General features: G+C 42.4%; 1 protein-coding gene across 3 annotated transcripts in view; it reads right to left on the reverse strand.

Annotated features, from left to right (window-relative positions):
- Nucleotides 1-13,963, reverse strand: part of glra1 (glycine receptor, alpha 1) — a 118,242-nt gene that overhangs the window by 12,620 nt on the left and 91,659 nt on the right. For all 3 annotated transcript variants that reach the window (XM_082551544.1, XM_082551543.1, XM_082551545.1), the window contains one exon: nt 11,685-11,831. In XM_082551544.1, coding sequence (XP_082407670.1) covers nt 11,685-11,831 — 147 coding nt within the window. The remainder of the gene's footprint in view (nt 1-11,684; nt 11,832-13,963) is intronic.

Genomic DNA, 13,963 nt, shown 5'->3' on the forward strand with positions numbered 1-13,963 from the left:
TCTCCCACGACGCCCACATCAGCCATCTTAAACATGTTATTTTCAGTTGCCGTAGTTACAGGTGCAAATGTGTGTATTTGTGCCAATGAGATATCGAAACAGGAGTTGTGTGAGCATGGGTGTTCAGAACATTTAAATTGCAGTTGTTCATTCATCTTCAGCAGTGCAGAGAGTACACTCGTGAGCTACTGACACTCAGTCATTAAGTTAATTCATATTAATACCTGTGTCCTTGTGCATACTTATAAGTGAAGTTTCAGAGCAGAAAAGTAAAACTTTATGTGAATCATTAATAATTTCCAACTGCATTCTGTAAGCGAGTCATTTACCATACCAACACTTGAGACCATTTTCATTAAAAAAGAGCCACAGACGTTTTTCTACTTCAGTCTGAGACTTTAAGAGAACAGAGATTAGACTCTGGAGACACTACTAACTGTAATTCTGTTAAATGAGCTTTGTATAATGATGTTACAGATGTTACATGGGCTGGACAGATCGTGTTTGTGGTCAGCTCCCAAATTAAACACAGCTGCTAGCTGCTACCTTAATGATAGCTTCACAAGCGGCAATATCAGTAACTGCTAATAGCTAAACGGCTAACCTTAACATTTATGATAACTGTTAAATAATTTGGTCCTGTTATTTCACGAAATTCCTCATAAAGACCAGGGTGTCTGTCTGTCACTAGCAGCTGATCTGTTTAGCTGCTAGTGGGGGGAGGGTTAGGGAACAGGCTTGCTGTCTACAACCTGCCAACATGGATGAATCCTGGATTTGGGCACAGAAAATATCTCCATGAAAAACACAGGTAAAAAAACTGCAACCAAATATATCAGAGATTGTGATTCTGACCCAGGAGGAGGAGTCACAGTGTCAAAGGTAGGGAAAAACCAGTCCTTCATATGCTCGTTATGGTGACATGAGCCTGGAAGTTTACCCAGAATGCCCTTGCTGAAATTTCCTGCAGCGAATCATCAGACAGATTGCTGGTTTCTGCTCCTCTACATTACATGAAACTGCTACAGTTCTTCAGACTGACAGATCTGTCACACTGATGCTCTAATGAGGCAAATTAAAAAGTCCTAATTTGAACCCCTAGCTGGTTGTTAAGTGATGACGTATGAACCCTGCTTCCAGGTCTAAACTACTCTGCATTTATTAAGGATGATGTGTTTTAACATGATTTAATGCTTTATATCTTGTTCTATTTAATCTGAACAAGCCCCTAAAAAAAGCCGGTGATCACTGTTGGCCTTTCTCGGTTTTTATTATCACTATCATCATCTTAAAGCTCAGTTTTTAAAACCTTACAATGTAACTACAGCCCAGCCCAGCCCATGCAGCATTATATTAATGACTAACCTCGTATTGTGGATGGATTATCTCAGTTGTTCTCCTGACTGAAGTTTGGTCCGTTTACAGTATCCTGCCATGCAATTGCATTTGTCCCTAACCATCAGGAACCCTCACGTTAACTTTTATCGAGTAGAAAAAAGTTAGCAAAAAAAGTTAGCTTCACTGTGTTTATATTATGCTAACTATAGCTGTGTAGCTAGCCCCCACGTAGCACATCATTATATACCAGCTAGCCCAACTTTAGTAACGCTGCAAATGTCACTGCTGTTTAGTTTTCTGTCTTCATTTACATCTCAAGTGAAAGCAGAGCTGTACGTTTTAATTTTTTCAGAAGGCCGTACGAGGAAAGTTTATGGATGTTCCTGATGATGTTTTGTAAAACTTTGGCAGTGATGATATTGGAGTGCCCTGTGTGACCTGGAATGATGAACCACACGATCTGCTGCTCTCTTCCTGTATCTCCTCTCTTTGCATTTCAACCGTGTGTGACATAAATATCTTTCGGGGAAGTCGCGTCACCTTTTCACTCAATCTGAGGTTTGCATTTTGGTGTCAGTTAGTGTTCATGCTGGTATTAGCTTTTAATGCAGGTGAGGACAGTTTCTGAAGCTGAAGGTTGACCGTCCACAGAAATGGTAAAAATGTTTTCTGTGTTATTTTGAGCTTGAGACATCGTGGTGGTCCATGAGCTCACACATTTATTGTCATCTACATATGAGGTTCTTATCTGTGCGATTGGCTGATTTCCATTTTATTACATGTTTAATCAGGATTACATGTCCTTGTTCTGGTTTCATTCCTTTTACAGGCTGGGTTTTTTGGTAGAAACCAGTTCAGGAGGAGCTCACAGTAGATAGTACAGTGTACGGGATGGCCTCTTGGCCAAGAGGTCATCCTTTTATTCTTGAGAAAACATGGAGAGCCTCATGCAAATTCATGTCTGACTAATCCCGAGGCTTTCAGCACTACAATAAGGGCGAGAGGTCGGCACATTTCCCTGTCCGGCAGATAAATATGGATATTTAAATAAAAATTTGTATGATGTTGTAGTGTGATCAGTACAAATCTGTACTTGTACTGAGCAGCTTGATGAAAACAGGGGCTATAAGCACTTTCAATCACTACTTTGCTTGATTTTCCTGATCGGGACTCAGGAAAAATGCCGAATGCCACTCAACAGCCGGCCTGTCAATCCAGAGGTTCAGCCGCCATGTATGGCTCATCGCTCACACCGCGCTTCTTTGGGCCTCCTAATCCCCGAGCTCTCTTATCTGCCTTTGTTCTCAGAGCTGGCGAACAGCCTGTGAGATCAAGGCATTTAGAGAAACCAGCATGTCGACCCCCCCCACCACCACCACCAAACGAGTAATCATGGCTAACGAGCTGATTATAGCCGATCAATCAGGATGTCAGTTTCCCTAATAAGGCGCTGTCATTATAAAACAGTGGGACGGAGGCTGCAGCGGGGAGGTCATGTCCCCCAGGCCTCTTCTCCAAATGCACATCTCTCTTCCCAGAAGGCCGACCAGGCTGCAGGGGAGGAAGCATCATCTCATTGCTCTCCTTCTTTTCTCGTGTTTTTAAGGTGAACGAGACGCAGGAGAGGACCGTCGTGTGCTTTAGTCGCTTGCTGCTTTGATGTGCTTGAGTGTTTGTGTTACTCTGACTGTGGATGTAACGCAGGGCAGTCACTTTTAATGCATCTGATGCGAGCCACTCCACTCCACAGTGGATAATTCACAAATAATTTTTTAACGAAGGCCTCTCTTCATCTTAATACTAATGAGAATTGTAAGGGAAGGCACTGCAGACAGTCCTGATTGAAGCGGAGGCAAAGGCAGTAATGTTTGACTTCCCTTTGATTTCTAAAGAGGCTCTCATTTTCAGTCTGGAGAGCTTGACTGTGTTAAACAAGTGAGCTGCTGCCAGGCGGGCCTATCCTTCAAGGATGAGTGGCGCTATTGATCTGATCCCCATGCAGTAGCTGTGCTCGCCCAGCAGGGGGGGATGTTTCTCTGCGTGGACGTTGGCAGCAGCGTTTGCTCTCACAGGGCTGCGGTATCTGTCTATTTGATGCCCTCTCGCTCTGTCTTTCTAATTAGACGTCCTTCTGAAGCAGGTATCCTGAGTCCAATTGCTTCTGCTCTTTCTCTGACTCGTTGTCCCCGAACTATCAGTGTCACTAACAAATCAATAAAACATCAGAGTAGAAACCACAGAAATCAGCACAACTGGGACTCCTCCAACTGCTGCTGCTGTGGCTACCTGCGCCGCAAACACAGCTCCGTCCGATGCTGAAATACGAGCCGGGGCGGGGAGCAGAGCGACAGCAGGCTGCGGCTTTCGCTTGGATTTGCATACCTGCTGATTTCAGCCAAAGATTTCCAGTCCCCAAGAAATCAAGGCACAAGCTGGCTGTCCTTTCACTCTCACTTTTGTATATGTGCACTTGATGCTTCAAAGCACTTTTACAGCATGCATCTCAATAGTTGCATAAGAGCCACAAAGTCCTCGAGGACATTGTTCACTCCGACTGCAGCGGCTTCCAACTGTACTCAGCTGCAGCTCATAGCGCTTCATCTCTGCTGCAGCCAGAATGGCAGGAAACAAACCGCTCTGGGGAATAATTACTCTAATCCATTACAATGTACCGTCCTACGACAATTACCACACTTAGAGGAAGGCATGTGCTCACCATTGTAATTACCTTAAAACACAGCTAATGTATATTAGGGCTAAAGTCAGCACAGATGGTTATTCTCTTTCAGGAAGGAATCACTCCACTAGATGACAGGAACCCCTCAAGAAGTGTATTTAACTCGTACCACAGATCCTCACGTGTCCCAATACGAAGGTTTATATGTGCGAGCAACATCTGAATCCTGCTTCTTCTCGCTCTGGACCGGCCCGAGTGTCACGGCACTGACTGAGCACACGTACGAGTGCACTGGTGTCACATATGTGCCTCTGTGTATGTGCCAGCTGGCCCTCCGCTGATTGTGAAGTTGTTACTGTGACCTTATAAGCTGCTGCTGTCAGTGCTTGGAAGTGATGCACTAATTTTCATGCTAATGCAGCAAGATGCTCTGAACATCTGTACGAATAAGCTCAGAGAAAACTAGTTCTAGACTAGCGAGGGCACCTGTTTGGCAGTCACACCCCAAAGTTTAATCAAACTAAGAAGCCAAAACCTCTAATGACCAGAAGGGGCAGCAGTGAGTCAGCCCTCATAGACTCCCGTGTTAAAACCTTCCAGCAGAAATAAACGTGTTTACAGCCTGATACACAAACTGGTTTGGTCCCTGTAGATAATTCCAACCAGTTTGTGGTACCTGTAGAGGAAACACGGGTGAAACCGATGCTTGTAATGTCTTTAGAAGGATTTTTAAACCAATCATTTTACATTTTATTTTGCTTAGTGATCTTGCCTTTAACTCTTGTTTTCGTTAGTGAAATTCTAGTTTTTCATTTGTATATTAATTAGCACTAACAGAGTGTTTTCCAGCAGCTCTGGATTATCATGGAAATTAATCTCTGTCCAAAATAAAAGTATATTATACCTCTGTTATATTAACAGAGGTATAATAACACAACTCAACAACAGCAATACTAAGAGCCTCTGTTTGGCGTAAGGAAGTTGTTTATCTTACCAGAGTTTTGTGTTCTCCTGTAACTGGTTGGCAAACGCCTTCCCTGGAACATGTCACACTTTCAGAATTTTAAGTGGAATAACACCTAGTGGGAGGCAACCTGTCTCCAAGCAATCTCAGTCCGACACAGAGAGACGAGGTCCCAGCTGATTAGTGGAACTCATATTCTAGTTTTTTTAGGTCAGTTGGATGGCCGTTCTGCAGTAAGGACTCTCTTGTCACTATTGTGGAGGAACTTCTGTTTCTCTCTGTGAGGTTCTGAATGTAGTTCGTTTCTATGTAACAGAAATTCAACAGATTTGTGATTTTTGTTAATTTATCACAGTTAATCGCTGATTTATGACAGATAAACTGATAGCAGGCTGACTCTAGCTTATTTAAGTCTCCATATTGGATCGCCAAAGTTACAGACCTGGTTGCTATCCTCAAAGTGACCAGGTAAGTTCATCACACATAGTCACAATCATTTAGGCTGTGCTGCAGACTCCAACCATTGTTTTCCCTAAAGCCGTAGCATAACAGGCTTATCTGTCTAATGCAGGTAGGAAGCATTAGCTAATTACTTAACACTTCACCCTTTAATCCAGCCATAGTCACTTCCTGACAAGTAGACAGCCTGAGGTGTATATGATCATCAGTGATGACCTGAAGCTATCGTACATTTCATTTCATTCATTCAGTTTTATTTATTTCCACATCACAGTTGCCTCAAGGTGCTTCATACTGTAAGGTAAAGACTACAGTAATACAAAAGACCCTATCATCGAATCACATCACAATATCTGGGACAGCAAATGCAGTAAATATATGAGGACAGGACTTAACTGTGCTAATGACTGGGCTTCTAAAACACCAGGTTATAATCATGGTTAGATTGCGGTTATTTTTACATCTCAGCTGGAATTTAGATTTGATCGAGCAGTCCTGTGTTAGTGAGGTTTAGGCGTGCTGGAGCGCAGCGGTGACAGTTTCCTCTGTAGCGAGCTTAAACCTGACTGATAGCCCTCTCGCAGCCGTAATGGAGGGCTGTGGATCACATTAGAGTCACATTAGAAGCACTGGCCAGAGAGGTTAATTAAGAACGAGTGACGCCCAAGGACTGAACGCCTCTCACTCGCTGTGTGCCGACGGGGCTTCGTTGTCATCAGATTTCCTTCACAGCGGTCGGGATTAATGGTGATGATCTTATTGAGGGTGCTCATACATTTATTAAGGGATCATTTTATTCCATTTTTATTGTGCCTGAAATAAAGTAAAAAGACCCAAGGAGCTGAATTTTAAGTTGTTTTATACTTTTGAAGAATTCCTCCATTTCCACCAAATTATGCAGACCTCTCAGCAAAATCCTGCTTTAAATGCAAATACCTCGAATTGATCTCTGTTTTCTTTGCGTCCTTACACGTCCTTGTAGCCTCTTGTTGTTAAGGTGTTGTGATGAGATGAGTTGTGCACAAGTGGTGGAGAGTAAGTAGATTTACATAAGTGCACTCCTGAAATATTTGACTTAGGTAAGCACCTTTTATTTCAGGCAGGGTTCTTATGTCGGGTTCAGGCCGTCGAGTTCACGCTGCTAGGTTCAGGCGGTTTGGTTACGGCTGTGGGGTTCAGGTTGCCGGATTCAGGCTGTCTGTCAGGGTTCAGACCATAAAATTCAAGCTGCCCAGTTCAGGTCGCTGGGTTCAGGCTGTCTGTCGGATTCAGGATGCCAGGTTAAGGCCACTGGTTAAGGTTAAGCTGGTTAAGCTGTCAGGTTAAGGTCTCCAGGTTTGGGAAATCGGGTTCAGGCCATTGGGTTATGGCTGTGGGATTCAGGCCACCGAGTTCAGGCCGCTGAGTTCAGGCTGTTTGGCTGGCTCGGTCCGACTCCACTCAACAAGAGGCCAATAAGACGAGATCAAGATCTGGGAGGAGCTGACCTTCATCCTTCCAGGATGGAGTTTAAAACAATATAGATGGTGGACATCCAGAAAATATCGACCAGTGGTATCCCAGGTTACTGTACTCGCAAAATGAGTTGACTGATCCCGGAGTTGTTTTCTGTAAAGCTCGCCAACATTACTTTGGTAGCAGTTCGGATGTATTTAATAAGCCGTTTGTCACTAAAGCTTTGAGCTCTGAATAAAGCACTGACTGATTTATTCAGATATTCATTGTCCCTGCATACTTTTCATATACTGTAATATGTCTACAATTAATCAGGTACCTTTCTGTGTATGAAAATTCTTTCAGAAAGTTTTGTTTGAAAAATATATAAGATTTGGATTAAAGGTGAGCACAGAGAAACATTTTAACTCTGGACGTATATCTCCAAAAATGAAACTTTTAAACTTTTTAAATCTGACTTCCAGCAGAAAGTCTTTGTGATGTGTTTAAACAAATATGACATGTTTGCAAACTGAATTAAAACAGGCTGATTTACTGTAGTTTATAATATTAGTGACACCAAAATAGTTAAAAATAACAGCCTAGTTCTGTTTTTAATATAGAAATTGTTGTAATTTTGATATTTTTCAGTATCCTATTCCCACATGAATCTTCCTTTATTTAAACCTTTGGCTGTGGTGTGAAAATGCAGAAGAGACTGTTGCATGGATAACTTTATAGTCGCCCACTTTCTAAGCAGGCTGATACATGCTAACATATTTTTTCCCTCCACTTTATGATTCTTACATTTTCTTGGTGATGAATGTAATAAACACTTTTTTATATAAGAAAATACAAAACTCTGCGCTCGCTGCAGAGACATCAACTGTTAAATGACATTAGAGGATTTTTGGTGACTGAAGGGTCACCTCAGACAACCTCAACAAAAACCCGACTACACAACATGACACAAAAACTGAAAAACAAATGATGTTATATAAGAACACCAGAACATGAATTCACCTATTTTGTAATACAAGCTTAAAATAAATATTAAGGATTCCGAATGGCCAGATGTAAAGGCAGGAAGACCGACAGACGGGCTGCCGTGTACAAGGCTCAAATTGCATAACGTGGCCTACATTCACCCCGCTTCCATTGCAGGGCCACACAGAGAGTGTGAGATAAAACAAACGTATGCAAAAGGTTTGGTGTTGCAGATGTGGGTCAGTCCTGAGCCTGCGGTCCTCTTTCACTCTCTCTCTGTGGACTCGAGGGCCGAGAGAGGGGTGAGTGTCTGATTCCCTGGAAAGTGCAGCGGCAGCCGGACTGCTAATCTACCTCTTCACCTCCCATCGCTGCTCAGGGGGATTGGCGATTACCACAATGGGATTTAAGATTTATATATTTTATTTTGGATTATTTTTCTATATTCCCACAGACCGGCCTCCCATCCCTCTCTCTCTCCCTCACGGTGCCTTTGTGGACTGAGATTTCTGTGGAGGGAGGATTCAATCACACTCCGTTAGTGGGGTTCATTTGGGAATACCGCTGTTTGCTTGTGGGTCAGACATTTTTATATATGCTGAAGTTTCCTCCTGAGTTTGGAAAGCCACACTAAAATCCCTCCCCCCCTCCCCCTCGATCCTCCTCCGTGAAGGTCGAATGATATGAACTTTTGCTCCTGAGATTATGGGTTAAACATTTGTTTGCTTTTTTGTAGAAAGCGTGACATCACGGGATGACATCATACTTTCAGGTGCGCTCAAAGAAAGGTCTTACACTGATTTTACATTCTGACTTTGGGCCGACTTCTGACTACAGCCTGAGATCCTGGAGCAGAGGTGGGTCAGTCAGAGTCCTCAGAGCTCTGTTTCCATATGTTTGTTAAACATTATGGTAATTTCCTGCTTCATGTTCTTATTCTTGGAATCTGATAGAGGCAGTGAGCCCAAACCTCCACCACGGCAGCTCACTGTCTATTTTAAGAAATCTGCAGGAAAAACGAGTGCTGGTCTCGATGATGGTTTTTAATGGATTTACATGACCCCTGCAGACTTTCATCAGAATGATAAACTTTAGGGATGTAGACTCAAACAGAAGCTTTATCATTGGAAACCTGTAGAACAGTCGGTACATGATTAAAAAAAACAAGGAAATACACAACAGGCCCGGTTCAGGTCAGGTATCTTTTCAAGGTCCTGTCCTCATCCCCTCACCCCCAACCCTTCACAGCAGATGGGCGCCCCTCCCTGAACCCCAAAGTGATTCCTCATAGGGGGTCATATTATTGTTGGGTTTTTCTCTGTATGTATTGTTATAGGATCTATCTTACAATATAAATCGCCTTGACGCAACTGTTGTTGTAATTTGGCGCTATATAAATAAAACTGAATTGAATTGAATCCCCTCACCACCAACCCTTCGCAGCAGATGGCCACCCCTCCATGAGCCTGGTTCTGCTGGAGGTTTCTTCCTGTTAAAAGGGAGATTTTCTTTCCCTCTTTTGCCGAGCACTTGCTCATAGGTGTTCGTCTGATTGTTGGGTTTTCTCTGTATTACTGTAGGACCTTTATTCTACAGCACAAGGCGACTGAGGGGACTATTGTTGTTATTTGGTGGTATTTAAATAAAACTGAACCGACCCACAAAAACATGCATTAAGGCTCTTTAGTATTAATAATAATGATCACTAATAACATTAACTTTTTTTAATGCAAACGTCTTAAACCCGCCTTTTTCTGCATGTCCAGCCTAAATCGTGATTACCTTCATTCTGAAACTGACAGTCTAATCTTGCTCTTATGTCTACAACGCAACGGCCTCACTGGGCAGGACCTCCGTCACCCCGCGAGGACACAAGGTCCTCATAAATACATGACCACACGCTCACACGCTAAAGCATGTCAGACTCAATCAGGCAGCTCCAGGAGTAGCGAGCACAAACACATGCCCTACAACAGCAAAACGCACGACAGCCCCCACGGATGCATTCATGCATGCTCACCAGCTATAACGATACAATCTCTCTCTCACACACACAATGGGTGCTGTATGGATTGTTTACTGCAGGCACGATGTTGCATTTCTTGTGGGCGTTTGCATTTCCCTGCCCTTCACCCACACAAACCACTAGTTTCACTGTCAAGCAGCACTTCAGCTCCCCGCAGGGCTGACAGCTTTACTCTTTATTCAATACAGCAGCCGGGCGCTGATAAATCCAACTGGACATATAGGATTGATTGATTAAATGCTGCAAAGATAAAAGCTAACCTAAGAAAGTAGCAGAGAGAAGGCAAAGAAGAAAAAAAGGCTCTGATACGTCTGAACTGTCCTCCGGGGGAAATTTGACTTTGTGCGTTGTCATTTTAACCAAATATCCAAAAACAGTGTTGAGGAATTAAATAAAGCGACACATTTTCAGGTCTCCACTCTATCTTCGTTTCATCAGGAGAGATGTTTTTAGGCAGTTTGACAGTTAATGAAAAATGGAGACTGTTTTGGGAGTTATTTGTTTTTGACTTCACAGTGATGTCAGAACAAAGAAAGACGAAGGCTGCTGATGTGATTATCCACCTCTTAGTGATAAAAACATCTAATCAGTGTTGTATGTTTTTCACAGGCTCTCCCAAATTGTAGCCAGCTCCTGGGGCAGATTTTATACGTGTCACTTCCTACAAGAGCTCAACATTTTATTTTTTAACAACACCAGGAAGCTGCGAATGGATGGATTAATACTCAGACGTAAAAATAAACACTAGTTTGTTTATTCTACATGGCTTACTGTTTTAATAAATAAAAAAAATGTCTGTAATGTTTGTTAGCATACTTGTTAAAGGTTTGACTTTCTTCAGATTAACTAATGGGACATCTGTATATGAACATCTGTAAGCAGAGGATGTGGTTTTCTGATTGATTACTGACCACACGTGTTTAATCTGAGCAGAAATCAATGAAACACGCTGGGATGATTTTTCCAAGGCTACCTGGATGAAAAGCACGTGATGTCACAGACACACAAAAACCCTGCAGCACACTCGGCACTGTTTGTTCTGACTGCTGCATTTCCACAAACAAAAGTTTGAGAGCTCAGCAGAGTTTCTTTTTTAATGTGTGCTTTCTTCTCTTTTACATCGTGGATCCATTATGAGCCTCGTCTGTGTTTGCTCCGCGGCTCAGCCTTTAATCATTCTCGGCTCTCTGCCCATCAAACATTGATGCTTTGTGTTTCTGCCCGGTGATGACGAGCGTTGCCTGCGAAAAAGCTAATATCAAACACGCCGTGAATTTTTCAGAAGGCCTGAGGATGGAGGAGAGCTGGGATTTTGATGTTCTCACACACACACACACACACACACACACACACACACACACACACACGCACGCACGCACGCACGCACGCACGCACGCACACACACACACACACACTGTTTTCTTGCGTTGAAAGTGAGTTTCCATTTTTATCTGTAAAAACTGCACATTTGTAGATCTAAAATATTAGTTTCTCTCGTGCTTTGGTTCGTGCTGGGACTGGTGAAATAACTGACCATCAATAAAACAACTTTGGTTTCATATTTCCTCTCCAAAGATCCCTTTCTGTTAATCCAAATCAGGTCAAGAACAAAAAGCAGAAGCCCAAAATGATTCGTATTAATTTTATGATTATTCAGAGACACCTCTGTGATATGAACAAATTCTAAGTCTTGAATATAACTCATCAGAGTTCTGCATGAAGGACAGACTCGGTGCGGAGATGTAAAAATGCATGAATTTAAAGGTGAGGCCGTGCCATGGACGCTCAAGGCGGCTCACCTTCATGTGTCGTCGCCTCCGTCTGAAGCGCAGCAGCTCCTTGTGCTGGCGGGCGATGAAGTTGACGGCGGCGTACTCGAGCAGGGCCGAGAACACAAACAGCAGACAGACGGCCATCCAGATATCGATGGCTTTTACGTACGACACCTGTTAGTGGAGATGGGAAAGAAGAGGCCGTCAGAGGGTCTCTGTGCGTCGTGTCTGACTTGCTGATAAAAAAAAGAAACCCTAATAAAATCTAACGAGCATCTAAAGATCATTTCACCCTGTTTGGTTTGAGGCTGGAGGCAGTCGATTAGAGAAAGTTTGTAAAGTCGGCTTCATTTTCAGTTCATGACTTTAAACTCCAAATGTTTTCTCAAATGACCAATTTACACCAAATGATGCTCCTGCGACATGAAAATAAGCGTTCATAAAGGAACATTTATTGCTGTAACTGATGCAGGTAAGTGTGATTTATGCACTCATTGTACTTACAATGAGTGCATAAATCAGATGATATATGTGGAAACAAATACATTATTTTTTATTTTCAGCTCTGTGGTTTTAGATCTCAGGAGACGCTCCCTTCGTTTGAAATTTGGTATTTTCTGCTAATTTTTCCACTTTATTTTATAATGTTTCATTTACCCTCCAAAAAGACTTTAATGCATAAAGTCTGAAAAGGAAAAAGTGAACCCGTGTGTCCTCTGCTTGTATCAAAGTCAGAAACTGAGCCTACTGCTAACCTGATCTCAGTAAACACTCGCCATACTTTATCATACTTTCAGCTCAGCTACTTTCAGTAAATTTGATAAGTTAAAATCATTATTAGGACAGAAAGATAAACCAGGGTATGATCACTGGACTGTGACCACAGCTGGCTGCACCCCTCAACTCGAGGTTTCACAACAGATGTTCACTGACTGATGGGTGACAGTGTGTATTTAACCTCCTAGGACCTGGCGTCCACATATGTGGACATTACATTTTGGGTTGTCTAGACCAAAATACTAAACCTTGCCCTACAGCGGCCTAATATCCACTTACGAGGACAATATACTGCCACTGTTCTATCGAAATTTTAAACAAATATTATCATATGTGGATCTCATTTCTTTTAGAAACAAAAATCAGGTAAAAAAAAAATATATATGGTAATTCTTTGCTTTTACATTCATCGGGTCCCAATATGCCCAAAGATCAAAGAGTAATTAAAAAGGCATGCCACGGAAGACTTCGGGTCTTAGGAGGTTAAATCAAAGACTGCAACAATTTGTGGGGCCGTTAATATTCAGAGTTATCTTCCCCAGCATGTCTTTTATCATGTCTTCCTTCTCTCACCCCAACCGGTCGCAGCAGATGGCCCCGCGTCTCCCTGAGCCTTGTTCTGTCGGAGGTTTCTTCCTGTTAAAAGGGAGTTTTTCCTTCCTACTGTTGCCAAAGTGCTTGCTCACAGGGGGTCATATGATTGTTGGGGTTTTCTCTGTATGTATTATTGTAGGGTCTACCTTACAGGATAAAGCGCCTTGAGGTGACTGTTGTTGTCGCTTATATTTGGCGTTGTATAAATAAAACTGAACTGAATTATGGCAGTCAAGTTATGGTTGGTGTATGTTTTTATCTGGCAGCAGGGCACTGGGACTTTAGTAAGTGTTACCGATCAGTGTAAGCTATTGTTGAAGCAATACGCCGTTCTTATAGAGCTTCCCCTGGTCACTCAAACAAACGACCTAAAAATCCAAATAAGCTGTTTCCCCAATGAAATGTGCAGATTTTGGCGAAGTGCTTTTTAACAGAGGAAAAGGATTTTATAAACATACTGGTTTCCTTCAGAAAGCATAAATGTTTCCAGTTTGCACACAATAGCAGAATGATTTCAGAAAAAACAACAGTGAATAGGGTGAATATTATTGCTCCTGAAAAACTGACCTTTTCATTGAGCCCGAGAGGTTCTCCCAAGAAGAACAGGCTGGGATTACTGAGGAGAGGAGTGAAGACTGCAGTAGATGACTGCAGGCTGTTGTCCAGCTAAATGGACTGTTAGCTTCAGGGTAGTTTTTGTTTTTTGCGAAATAATTTGATTTCTGTGTGCAAAAGTAAAATAATCTAAGCATCCAAATACATTAAAATACTTTAATTTCATAGTGGTCTGATAATCTGTACTCATTTATACATTTGTCTGCAATATCTGAGTGCACAGGAATGAGTGATGCTCTGTATCTTTATCGCAATAAAGGCATACGTGTAAAGGTATTTCCACTGTCTTGAGCTTAGACTACGAGGTTAAGGTGCTTTCA

The sequence above is a fragment of the Aulonocara stuartgranti genome (genome assembly GCF_965226115.1).
Source record: "Aulonocara stuartgranti genome assembly, chromosome: 2".
Lineage (NCBI taxonomy): Eukaryota > Metazoa > Chordata > Actinopteri > Cichliformes > Cichlidae > Aulonocara > Aulonocara stuartgranti.